This window comes from Gadus chalcogrammus, chromosome 8 (genome assembly GCF_026213295.1).
Source record: "Gadus chalcogrammus isolate NIFS_2021 chromosome 8, NIFS_Gcha_1.0, whole genome shotgun sequence".
Lineage (NCBI taxonomy): Eukaryota > Metazoa > Chordata > Actinopteri > Gadiformes > Gadidae > Gadus > Gadus chalcogrammus.
The window spans coordinates 17,140,841-17,153,161 of record NC_079419.1 but is presented as its reverse complement, the minus strand read 5'-3'; the positions used below and the strand labels follow the sequence as shown (position 1 = coordinate 17,153,161).

At 45.2% G+C, this 12,321-nt stretch overlaps 2 protein-coding genes across 5 annotated transcripts; one reads left to right on the top strand and one right to left on the bottom strand.

Moving 5' to 3' along the window:
* Window positions 1-63: 63 nt before the first annotated feature.
* On the top strand, window positions 64-4,920 carry prpf38b (pre-mRNA processing factor 38B). 4 transcript variants are annotated; one of them, XM_056597332.1, is made up of 6 exons: window positions 64-485; window positions 845-913; window positions 1,110-1,261; window positions 1,399-1,459; window positions 2,566-2,780; window positions 2,907-4,904. In XM_056597332.1, the coding sequence occupies exons 1-6, from the start codon at window positions 282-284 to the stop codon at window positions 3,613-3,615; spliced, it is 1,410 nt and encodes a 469-aa protein (XP_056453307.1). In that variant the 5' UTR covers window positions 64-281; the 3' UTR covers window positions 3,616-4,904. The 4 variants fall into 4 exon arrangements, with proteins under 4 accessions (XP_056453307.1, XP_056453308.1, XP_056453309.1 ...); XM_056597333.1 differs by having other exon boundaries at window positions 455-485; window positions 845-924; window positions 2,907-4,912; XM_056597334.1 differs by lacking the exons at window positions 64-485; window positions 845-913 and adding an exon at window positions 2,004-2,062 and having other exon boundaries at window positions 1,170-1,261; window positions 1,399-1,473; window positions 2,907-4,920.
* LOC130388031 (fibronectin type III domain-containing protein 7-like) lies at window positions 4,778-9,712 on the bottom strand. The gene is made up of 8 exons (XM_056597331.1): window positions 9,638-9,712; window positions 9,171-9,440; window positions 8,772-9,032; window positions 7,969-8,232; window positions 7,298-7,588; window positions 6,671-6,907; window positions 6,238-6,285; window positions 4,778-5,054 (listed from the first exon to the last, which is right to left on the bottom strand). The coding sequence occupies exons 2-8, from the start codon at window positions 9,364-9,366 to the stop codon at window positions 4,795-4,797; spliced, it is 1,557 nt and encodes a 518-aa protein (XP_056453306.1). The 5' UTR covers window positions 9,367-9,440; window positions 9,638-9,712; the 3' UTR covers window positions 4,778-4,794.
* Between the last annotated feature and the right edge of the window lie 2,609 nt (window positions 9,713-12,321).

Here is a 12,321-nt window from a genome sequence, read left to right as displayed (position 1 = left end):
AAACTTGTCTAAATCCGTTCAGTGGGCGGGGTCACGTTTTGTGTCGTACTGAGGTGACGCACACCTTACGTTCAGCAACAGACCACTGCAGCACTCTGGTCGACCTGCCGCTCTCATTGCAGCACTAATCGCCGCGCCGTTCCCGCCGTTATTTATCAAAAATACTTTTTTCAATCCATTTCTGGTGATCATTTAAGATCAAATATCGGAGATAGTTTTGATGGGATTGTAATCGGAAACCAACGCGGCGGGTAAAGACAGCGGCGTGGGATTCAACCATCATGGCTAACGTCGGGAATCAGCAGCAGGCCATTAACAAGACTGCGCCTGGGAAACATGGGAACGTATTGCCCCTATGGGGTAACGAAAAGACCATGAACCTCAACCCCATGATTCTAACTAATGTTCTGTCTTCGCCGTATTTCAAAGTTCAACTGTATGAACTTAAAACATACCATGAAGTCGTTGACGAAATCTACTTTAAGGTACTGAAACCTCACTGCTAATGCTAACATGCTAATCTCGCAGCTAATGCTAGACAAATGCTAGCTCAATACGATGTAAACTACTAACGTTATTGCACTTCATTGTATCGATTTGAGTTGCTAACAGCCGTATGTCTTTCGTCCTTGTTACATTGATAGTAAATCCTTACAATTTGCACTTTGTAATTATAACCTTGATTTAAAGCCAATTGTTTGATCGTACTACCGTACCTACTGTAACAAACGGCGAATTGTGTAATCGTTTGTTTGGATCAGCCGATGTTTACAATATCGGCCAAACCATGAACTAGCCTTACTTTATGACCATTACTGATTTGCTCAATATTGACCCTCTACAGGTGAATCACGTCGAACCATGGGAAAAAGGAAGCAGGAAGACCGCGGGTCAAACTGGAATGTGCGGAGGGGTAAGTGAGAAGTACGTGGTTTTTAACTTACCAACTTGAGTGCCTTTTCGTTACTGAATGGCGTGTCACCATATATTGCATTGGCAGGCAACTGTTTCTTGTGTTATGTGCGGAGTAGAGACTATAAGGTTGATTTTCAGTAGTGTGGTTTCTCTTAACATGTGAAGTAGCTAACAATTGCATATTTCCCTTTCAGGTGCGTGGAGTAGGAACCGGTGGTATTGTGTCCACAGCGTTCTGTCTGCTGTACAAATTATTTACGCTCAAAATGACTCGCAAACAGGTGATGGGTCTGATAACTCACACAGACTCTCCCTACATCAGAGCACTTGGATTCATGTACATACGGTATGATTGCCTCTTCATAAATGCTTTTCTCAAATTATTAAAAAATAGCAGCCGGAAACACCACTATTTCTATATTGAGTATATATTGTTGTACCTATGGCATCCTCATCAAACAAGTATGTTTTTTCGATTAACAGATACACTCAACCGCCTCCCGACCTGGTGGACTGGTATGATGGCTTCCTGGATGATGAGGAGGTATGTCCCCACGGGTAATGATTTAATGTTTCTATCTCTTAGCAGTTAGATCTTTCTCTTCATGAATGACACGACATTGGCACGGCAGATGTTTAAAACCCTGTTCTTTCCTTGTTGTGATGCTCATAGCTGACTCTCACCTTTGTCTTCATTTGGCTAAATTCTCCTCCAGTCTGTAAAGTTGCATAGCTAAATTTGATCATTGCTGTACTGCTGGTTTAATGGGGGTGAGTATGAATGAAACAGAGAACATCTTGTAGTCCAATGTGATCTGAAGGCATGTCCTCTCTTTTTGATGGCGTGTTATTAGGACTTGTTGCACATTTGAAAACCAAAAAAATAGGATAAATGCAGATGGATGCATATCTTTTCAGCGCATTCAGTTTATTCAAACAATTCACTTTTGATATATACGCTTATTTCAAATCCTAATTTGACTAATGGGCTGTGCAACCAGGCCTATTATGGTGTACCAATGAAATATACATAAACTGCTCAAATGACATCCTACCAAATCGGTTAATTCCCCTGTTCTTTTCTTTAGATGCCCATTGCGCAGCAGGTGAATTGGATAATGTTTCTCAGCACTGTTGGTTTGCGTGTGTGAGTGCAAAGCGGCTGTTCTCTACCATATGAAGTTGATTTCAGTTCGACTGTTGTGCACCGGCGTACATACTCCAGTCTGTATTGACACTGTGGGCAGGATCAGTGGTAAACAACATGAGAAAGCAGATGCTGGATGATGGTGTCGCATGTGTCCATTTTAGAGATGAATGGGGAAAAAGGCCTGACATTCAACGACTCATTTTTAGGTTGAATACTTTTGCCAACTTAATTATTGTTAATCCAGTCTTTGGGAGAATGCCACTCAGTTACGTTTAAAGGATATTTAGGGGACATTCCTTCTTCTCCAATTCAAATCAGACACATTTGACTGATATTTGAGAGATTAAGCTAGATGAACAGAGGTGAAGTTTCAGTATTTGGTCATCACAAAAATATCTTCCAACTAAAGCAAGCCACCATGACATCAAACAGATATGTTCCACCGTGGCTTACATGTGCACTGACTGCATTCTGCATGGCTCTGCCCCCTCTCCGTCCAGGAGCTCGACGTCAAGGCCGGGGGAGGCTGCATGATGTCGGTGGGAGAGATGCTGCGCTCCTTCCTCACCAAGCTGGAGTGGTTCTCCACCCTCTTCCCCCGCATCCCGGTGCCTGTGCAGAAGATGATTGACCAGCAGATGAAGGCTCGGCCGCGGAAGATTGTGGCGAAGGAGCCCGAGGCGGAGGCGGAGGCGGTGCCCGCCGAACCAGCCAGGCCAGTGGAGCGCCGCCGCTCGAGGGGATGCAGCCGGGCTTTCCCGGCTGTAGAGCTTCAATGAGCCTTTCCCTTTGATCGCTCTGAACGCCTTGTCCTAACCTGCGTCTTAACGTGTCTCCACAGGAGCCCCCGGAGGACCCCCACCCCACGGCGGTCCCCAAAGCCGTCTCGGTCGCCCAGCCGCCACGGCGAACGGGAGCGTCACGGACCCAGCTTCGACCGCGAGCTCGAGAGGGAACGAGACCGCCAGAGGAAAGAGAAGGAGGGCAGGGGAGATAGAGACAGGGAACGAGGAGGAGGAGGAGGAGGAGGGGGGGTTGGAGGTGGCAGTGGCGGGGAGCGACGCAGGTCCCGCAGCGACGACCGTAACCGCGAGCGGAGGAGGAGCCCCAGCGGTAGCCGGGAGAAGAGGGGCGAGCGGAGAGACAAGGAGAGGGACGGGGGTGCGGTGGAGAACGACAGGAGCAAGAGGAAGGACAGGGAGCACCACAAAGACCGGAGTGGAGACGGGGAGAGGTCGAGGGACAAGAAGAGCCGAGGCGAGCCAGATGATCGGCGGCACAAGGAGGAGAGGGACAGGCACCGGGAGGAAAGGAAGGCCAAGCGCGCCACCAGGAGCAGAAGCAGGGAGAAGCGGCACAAGAGCAGCCGGACGGAGGGCGGGGGGGAGGAGAAGAGCAGGAAGAGGGAGCACAGCCGGGAGAGGGAGCCGCGCTCCCACAAGCAGAGCGGCAGCAAGGAGAAGAGCCATCGTCACAAAGAGTCCAGCAACAACCACGGTAAACACGGGGACCGTAGAAGGAGCCACAGCAACGACAAGATGTCCTCTTAAAGCAATATCTCAATTCAAGTCCTTTTTTTTGTTCTTGATTGTTCTAGTCTTTAAACTCTGCCCCACAGAAGAATTGTTGGCAGAGAGAGACATGAAAGGGCCTCATTGGGTCTATCTGTTGTATTGGTTTATCTTAATTTTCTGCCTTTTTTTTCACTTTTAGAACACTGTTAGTCTGATATTTGAAAAGTAATTTTAATTTTCTATGAAGTTTCTCCTGACATTCTATGGCATTGTACATAATGGGTCTGAGAAAGTTTTGTCCCGTAGAGCCCCCCCAAAGAAGGGGATTCGTACCACATGCTTACCCCTGATTTATGCTGTTGGGGTAATTGCTCTGTTGCATTTTGTTTTCTAATAAAATACTTTTACTGAATGTCTGCTTTGCCTTTATAAAATGAACAATTGAATATAGAAACACACGCAGCGTTTTTGTTTTGCTTTTTTAATATACTTCTGAGAAAATGGCCATATCTTAAATATTGTTAAAAATGTGAAACACTGATACAATTCTATTACAAAATGTACATGGTTAACTTAGCAAAATAAAGTTAGAATATTTATTTTCCTCTTGCCCAAGAGTCCTTAATAGAAATGATTCAAAAACAATTACTGTGGCTGAGGAGCTCAGACCCCGTGGAGGAAAAGGTTCATCACTTCCTGTTGGCTACATTAGTGATTCTGTAGTAGGCCTATAAAATCATCGAGTACTGGATGGAGTAGTTTTGAGTGGATAATGCAGCATGTGAGACATCATTTAGGAATATGCCATGGTTATATATTGTTTAATTTCTGTGTAGACTATCCACACACGTACCCATAAAAGGGGCCGGGTTTGTAGTGGTTAAAATGATAGACCCCAAGTCGAAAGGTTTGGGTTGAACCCAAATGTCTGCAGTCTACCTGTAGGCATCCTTGGCCAAGATGCCTATCCGCTACTCGCTCCGTAGTCAATGTGCTTCTCTGGATAAAGTGTTTGTGAAATTATCTGATCGATTATATGGCAGGTTAAAAGTACACCTAGATTATATTCTCTTGACTGGGAATCACAGATTTATAAACTACAGCTATACAATCACAGTGATTACTGTTCTGCTATACATTTAGCAGCAAAGCCAACAACATCTTCAGTGAGAGGAATTGCTCCCACAACAGAGGCCCTCTGCCCAGCCGGTGGTTCTATGCTGTTTGAACACACTGGGGCTTCGAGTAAGACCCTACAGTGCTGGAGCTCTCTGCCCGCACTGACAGGCAGTAGGTGGAGTCTGGGCTGAGGTCAGTCAGCATGGTTTTCTCCCCATCCACACGCAGGGTCTGAGTGTTGTTCTGCTGGCTGATGACAACGCTGTAGAAGTCCACTCCCCTGACTGGAGGCCATTTGACCACCAGGACCGTCGACCCTTCCACGATGACCGACACTATGGGGACGGAGAGGGCTGCTGTTGGGGACAAGGGCCAGATGTTTTAAAATTATTAGGATTGATTTATAGATATAGCTTAAAGCAATGTTTTAATAAACACCTTGAATGTTAAGATGAAGATATATTATTATTATAACTTTATTCAAGACACAGGAAGGTCCACAAAAACAGCACAGTACATTGATAAAAAATGTATAAATATATATGTATATATATATATAAATATACACATACACACATACATACATATAGATATACATACACATATATATACATATACATACATATATATATATATATATTGAGATATATATATATATATACATATATATATATATATTGAGATATATATATAGATATTCACACATACATATATAAAACAATACAAAACATTTAAGAAGGATGCAAATGAGGCATTACCAATTATATTACACACATTTGAAACACATACAAGCTTCAGGTCCAATGTTTCCAGAAGCAAGTTGAGTGAGAGATATCAGTTAGAGACACAATAATCGATAGACAATCTGCCAATGAATCTATGCATACAATTTCTCAGAACAGCATTAAAAGTGGGCACGTTGTTTTATCACGAACACTTCACTGGCACTACCCCTCCTGGGAGTTTTAAGCAAAATTCTCAGAGCACCATTATATGTCACTTGAAGTTTTTTCCTTTTCGCTTACACCACAGGTGGGCAGTATACAGTGGAGTGCAATACGTATTGAAGAGCGATATTTTAACATCAGTAGTACACATGCAGAATTTGCGAGCCAGCATGTTTGCCTGCCCATACAGTATACCACATTGGCGCTGCACATCATCATCACAGAGTTCATCTCTTATCACATGTCCCAGATATTTAACCTTCTTTACAACCACTAGCGGTTCGCCTGCGAGTGAGAAAGAAGGAAAAGCTTCCTATCCTCCTTGGTTCTAGCAATCAGCACCACACTTTTCGTTGAGTTAAATTTAATATCATACATTATGCCATATTGAGAGCATATTCTAAGAAGCTGCTGCAGAATTCCGCCCTGCCGCACTCCATTGGAGACATAAAAGGGTTTGGACATACTCATCCCTATGCCCATATAAATGGGCATTGCATGAAAGTCAAGATCTGTGGTATCTTCTTCAGTAGGCTAATAATACAGTAGGCTAATAAACACAAAAATGATCCCCCAAAGAAAGAGAACTCACCCTTGTTGTTGTCCCTGAGGTCCCTCCTCCTACGTCCTCCTCCTATCACTGTAAAAGTTTAGCCGTTATGTTAGCATAATGTTGAGGTGTATAGCTGTACGCTCCCTGTATGTATACTTAAAAAGGAATTGTATGTGTCACCTGTCACCGAGGTGTTATGGCTAGATCAGCTTATCAAATTACGGATTTAATTAGGCCCTTAGGCCTAATTAATGGCACATCCATTTATTGAATATACAATATCAGGATTATTACATTTTAGAAGTAAAAAAAAAGTGCAACAATGACAGGTTGGTTCCCCTTCATTAACGATGAGGCAGTATCTATCATACATACATGAAACATAAACTTCACTCTTTTCATCAGCTACAGCTGCATGCAGGCTTGCATGTGTGCGTGTGTCTGTTCTAAAACACAACAAGGCAGCACCTACCTCTTTCGACAGGGGCCGAATCACTCTCGCCCGCTGCGTTGCTGGCAGTGATGAGAACGCTGCCATGAGGGACTTCAGTCAGGCTGCAGGTGAGCTCAGTGACGTTGCACAATTGGCTCGGGGGCGCCGTCCGGTTGTCATACACCGTGTAGTAGGTGGCGAACACAGAGTCGTACCATGAGAGGACGGCTGAGGCAGTACTGCCTCTGAAAGTCACGTTTGCAGGCGAACATGGAGCTGGGTGGAGGAAATATATAAAAGAGGGCGGGCAGGGAATTGTTGGTTTGTTAGTGGTTGGTGGCTTCAAGTGATTGCTATTTTGGATGGACGTTGAACATGCTTGAGTTATTATTCAGTTGTATCATATCTGATCCGGAAATATCCTATTCGTAAAATAGGTGTATTCTAGAACCAATTGAATACACAGCTTTAAACATTTCTGCAACAATCAAACCCAGCCATTTCATTTCATAAATGCATTCATACACTGACTAACCTGGAAAGGCTGTGATGGAAACGTTTAATACTATTTTATCTTGTACATTTGAATACATTCACACTCAAACTCTCTTATCTATTTTGTTTAATCCTGTGAAGGCAAAGGCTTGGTTGGGGAAAGCCGTGTACCTGTAGTTCCATTTAAAGCCTCAGATGGCGCACTGGTGCCAGCGGGTCCTCTGCCCTGCACCGTAGCCAGGTAGGATGAGCCGCAGGGGAGGGGCATTTCAAAAAAGGTTGAGTTTGTCCAATATGAAGAGAGCTCAAACTGTGCTTGGCTGTCCCCTAATATGCTGCCAGTCAAGATCAGCTGGTACTGGACATCTGGACATGCAACCTGGGACCACTCAAAATGCAGTGTCTGGACTGCACTTTCCATGGGCAACAGCTGCACCTGAAGATCTTCTGGAGGACATGGGACTGGGCCAGACAGACAGCAAATCGACTTTGAACATATGTAAAAGCAAAAGGTGGTTATACAAGTAGCCTTCGATACATATATACGTATCTACAACTATTCAGATGCATGCACGGAGGCGGGGGTTAGGCCTCCGCCAGGACGCAAACAGGTAGACTGCAGACATCAGGGTTCTGACCCAGAACCTGTTGACTGAGAGTCAAACAGCCTTGACCTGCGACTATGCTGCCCCCTATACTACTCCAATACGCTCCAATCCCAAATAGTAATAAGAAGAGCCCAATTTAACTCAACCCAATCAATTTGGGTCAAAAAACGAATATAATAATTGTAATAATGGACATCGTATGATATGCTTTATGAATGAACATCTCTGTGGTACCTCCTCCGGCCAGCACTGGCTCACTGATGGAGCGGTTGCAGGTCCCGTCAGAGGCCTGGACGGAGAAGTTATACTGGGATCCACACTGGAGGCCGCCCATGGTGCAGGTGGGCTCTGAGCTGCTGTTACAGAACAGCATGTGGCCTGCCTCGTTCTCAGCAGAGGCTGAGTATCCCACCACATCACCAACGGGGGTCCAGGAGAGCACTGCCGACTGATTGACACAGTGGATGCTGATTGAGAGAACGTCTGGTTGGCATATCACTGCCGGAGGTGAGAAGAAGGGAGAGTAGAAGATATAAGGACTATATATTCAACATATATATAGTTGGTTAGGGCGATAGTAGCTCAGGAGGTGGAGCGGGTTGACTGGTAACCGGAAGGTTGCTAGTTTGATCCCCGGCCACTCTTACGGTGGAGGTGTCCCTGAGCAAGACGCCTAACCCTGACTGCTCCTGACAAGCTGACTTCGCCCAGCGTGGTTAACTCCGCCGACGGTGTGTGTGAGTGTGTGTGAATGAATGGTTGTCGCTTTGGATAAAAGCAAAAATCCCCTAAATGTAAATATAACATTATGATTCATAATGATATGCAGATTTTAAGAAAAACACATGTTCATATCATAGAAGTAGCATGGCTTTAGAATGGTTAAAGGTTTCAGTGATTCAGTTATTTTCTTATCAGTACCTGCACAAAAGGAAAATACTATGATTCTTACAGTAAAGGTTCGTCTTCATTCGAGGTGATGAATAATACATATTTATCCAATGACATTTATTTGACACGATACGGGCAGAGCATACCTGTGTTAAAGGTGACATTTTGACTGGCCCTGCTTGAGCAGTTCTGATGGCTAGCAGTCACAGACAGCATATACTGCTGGCCACAGTGGAGGTCGGACAGGCTGCAGTTGCTAAAGCTGGTGTTGCACGTGGGCATGTGGCCATCGGAAGCCCTGGCAGTAACAAGGTAGTCCTCGGCCACTGGGGAGCGCCTCCAGGACACCAGTGCACCGCTGTCCCCGCAGGACGTGTTCACCACCAGCTCTCTTGGTGGGCAGGGCTCTTCAATGGGAAACAATGAAGACACACAACCGCAAACGTTAGCATTGCAAAACGCCACGCTGGTCTTTGCTGGAAGACTGTAAAACAGAAACACTCAAGGAAAAATGCATGCATTGGATCAACAGTAGCTGCACGTACCCATGCTTATCCTGAAGGGCGGACTCCGAAGACCACTGCAATGGTCGGAGGATGCGGCCACTATGATGGTGTAGCGTAGATCACAGCGCGCTCCCCACAGAGTGCAGTGAGTGTCGGTGGAGTTGCAGTACAAGTAGGTTCTGTCGCTTGCCTCTGCCGTGGCGATGTACTGAGTGTTTCCCTCGCCTCCCGCCATGGTCTCCCAGACCACAAGGATGGAAGAGTTGTGGCACTGAAAAAATGCGGTGATGGCCGAGAGGGAACAGGGGGCTGGGTTGGGGGTTTGGAGGTTTGGGGGGTTGATAATAGTGAGGTCATTGAGAGATTGGCAATGATATTGTGTAAATTACACAATGAATCTCAGATGCAGCAGTCCAACGATGTTTTAGCAGATTTTCTGGGGGCTGACAACAAAGAGCGTAGGCCGTGAAATCAAGACGGTAAGGGTCAGAACCATGCCTTGTTACCTGTCTCGCTATGTTTTGTTGTTTTTCATGTTTTTCTAAATGGTGTTGATTTGAAATCTTAACAGAAACAATTTTAGACTGCTGGCCAAGTTGTTGTCGCCAGTAACGCCCTTATTGGTGACACGCCTGCACGATGCACGCCTCCAGCAAGATGATTGGTCAAAGCAATATGCAAAACAAAATCAAATGCCCTGTTCACTGAGATTTGAGCTGGTCTGCAATCAGATTTTAGATATGAATCTAATGTCTGATTCGTTGGAAAAGGTAAGTCCCATTAATGACATTGTTTTCAAGGATCACAAATACAAATAGATCAGACAATGTCAATAATATCCAAAACAGAGTGGGATACAGGAAGTAATAATAGCATTTTGTCATGAGCTCAATCAAACATGAGCGTATCGTTTTGTCATACCTGTCTCCAGTTCGATGGGAGTGCTGGGCATACTGTCGCAAAAACTGTTTGAAGCGATGACACTGAAATTATACATGGCACCACACTCCAGGTCCTGCACCTCACAAGTGGAGTTAGTTGAGGTGGTACAGTTGAATCTGTGGTCCCCATCAACAAGGGACATCACTGTGTAGCTCGCTGCACCTTGGCTTGAGTTCCAGGATATCCAGGCTGAATTTGTAACACAATCCAGGGTGCCACTGATACTCTGTGGTGGGCATGGAGCTGGAGATTATAAAAGAGAAAAAATATTAAATTAAATTCAGAGTAAAGACCTAAACGGACACTCCAGATGGTTGTTTTGTGTATATGAAGGATCAATTTCAACAAAAAGAGCAAAAAACATACGCTGCATGAATGACGAAACTTCGATAGTCGATAAAAGAATAAAGATTATTGGTAAAGACTTTTACCCATATGAATGACAGAGCTGCTGCTTGGCAGACTAGTGCAGTTTCCATTCCTCGCCATCACTTGGACAGTGTACTCCTCACCACAGTGTAGGTCGTCCCAAGTGCAGGAGCTGGTATTTGTGACACAATCGTGGTTGTGGCCATCAAGTCCTGTTGCCACAGCAAAGTATGTCTGATTTATATTGCTGGCGGTCCAACTAACCAAACCAATACTGGAGTTACAATCCGAATTGGTCACCACTGCCATGGGCATACAGGGACCTAGGGATTTGGAGAAGGATGTGAACAGGATTTTAACAATCTTATTATCATTTCTGGAAAACTTGCATTAAACTGAAAAACGGATCAATTGGTGGATTAAGGTAAAAATTGGTGGACAGTTCACATACCTGTATGAATGGGCGAGCCATTGCTTGGCAGACCGGTGCAGTTTCCATTCCTCGCCATCACATGGACAGTGTACTCCTCACCACAGTGTAGGTCGTCCCAGGTGCAGGAGCTGGTATTTGTGACACACTCGTGGTTGTGGCCATCAAGTCCTGTTGCCACAGCAATGTATGTCTGATTTAGATTGTTGGCAGTCCAACTAACTGAGGCAATACTGGAGTTACATTCCGAATTGGTCACCACTGCCTGGGGCATACAGGGACCTATGGATTTGGAGAAGGATATGAACAGGATTTTAACAATCTTATTATCATTTCTGGAAAACATGCATGAAACTGAAAAATGGATTAATTGGTGGATTTAGGAAAAGGTTTGTGGACAGTTCACATACCTGTATTAATGGGCGAGCCGTTGCTTGGCAGACCGGTGAGGTTTCCATTCCTCGCCATCACATGGACAGTGTACTTCTCACCACAGTGTAGGTCGTCCCAGGTGCAGGAGCTGGTATTTGTGAAACACTCGTGTGTGTGGCCATCAATACCTGTTGCCACAGCGATGTATGTCTCATTCATGCTGCTGGCAGTCCAACTAACTGAGCCAATGCTGGAGTTACATTCCGAATTGGTCACCACTGCTTGGAGCATACAGGGACCTAGGGATTCGATAGTGGATGTGAACAGTAAATCACCAATTGTATTGAGATCTCTGGAAACCAAGTATAACTGTTAAAGACACTTGAAATGGTGGATCAAGTCCATCAACAGTGGAAAGGTCTCATACCCATATGAATGATAGGGCCATTGCTTGGCAGACTAGTGCAGTTTCCATTCCTCGCCATCACTTGGACAGTGTACTCCTCACCACAGTGTAGGTCGTCCCAGGTGCAGGAGCTGGTATTTGTGACACACTCGTGGTTGTGGCCATCAAGTCCTGTTGCCACAGCAAGGTATGTCTGATTTATATTGCTGGCGGTCCAACTAACCAAACCAATACTGGAGTTACAATCCGAATTGGTCACCACTGCCATGGGCATACAGGGACCTAGGGATTTGGAGAAGGATGTGAACAGGATTTTAACAATCTTATTATGATATCTGGAAAACTTGCATGAAACTGAAAAACGGATTAATTGGTGGATTAAGGTAAAAATTGGTGGACAGTTCACATACCTGTATGAATGGGCGAGCCATTGCTTGGCAGACCGGTGCAGTTTCCATTCCTCGCCATCACATGGACAGTGTACTTCTCACCACAGTGTAGGTCGTCCCAGGTACAGGAGCTGGTATTTGTGACACATTCGTGGTTGTGGCCATCAAGTCCTGTTGCCACAGCGATGTATGTCTCATTCATGCTGCTGGCAGTCCAACTAACTGAGCCAATACTGGAGTTACATTCCGAATTGGTCACCACTGCTTGGAGCATACAGGGAC

Bases quoted from the DNA above. Each gene is read 5' to 3' on its own strand.
- prpf38b (XM_056597332.1), top strand. From the start codon at position 282: ATGGCTAACGTCGGGAATCAGCAGCAGGCCATTAACAAGACTGCGCCT. The intron at 486-844 runs GTACTGAAACCT...GACCCTCTACAG, and splicing joins TTGACGAAATCTACTTTAAG to GTGAATCACGTCGAACCATG. The intron at 1,262-1,398 runs GTATGATTGCCT...TTCGATTAACAG, and splicing joins CTTGGATTCATGTACATACG to ATACACTCAACCGCCTCCCG.
- LOC130388031 (XM_056597331.1), bottom strand. From the start codon at position 9,366: ATGGCGGGAGGCGAGGGAAACACTCAGTACATCGCCACGGCAGAGGCA. The intron at 9,033-9,170 runs GTACGTGCAGCT...TTCCCATTGAAG, and splicing joins GCCCTTCAGGATAAGCATGG to AGCCCTGCCCACCAAGAGAG. The intron at 6,286-6,670 runs GTAGGTGCTGCC...AAACTTTTACAG, and splicing joins TTCGGCCCCTGTCGAAAGAG to TGATAGGAGGAGGACGTAGG.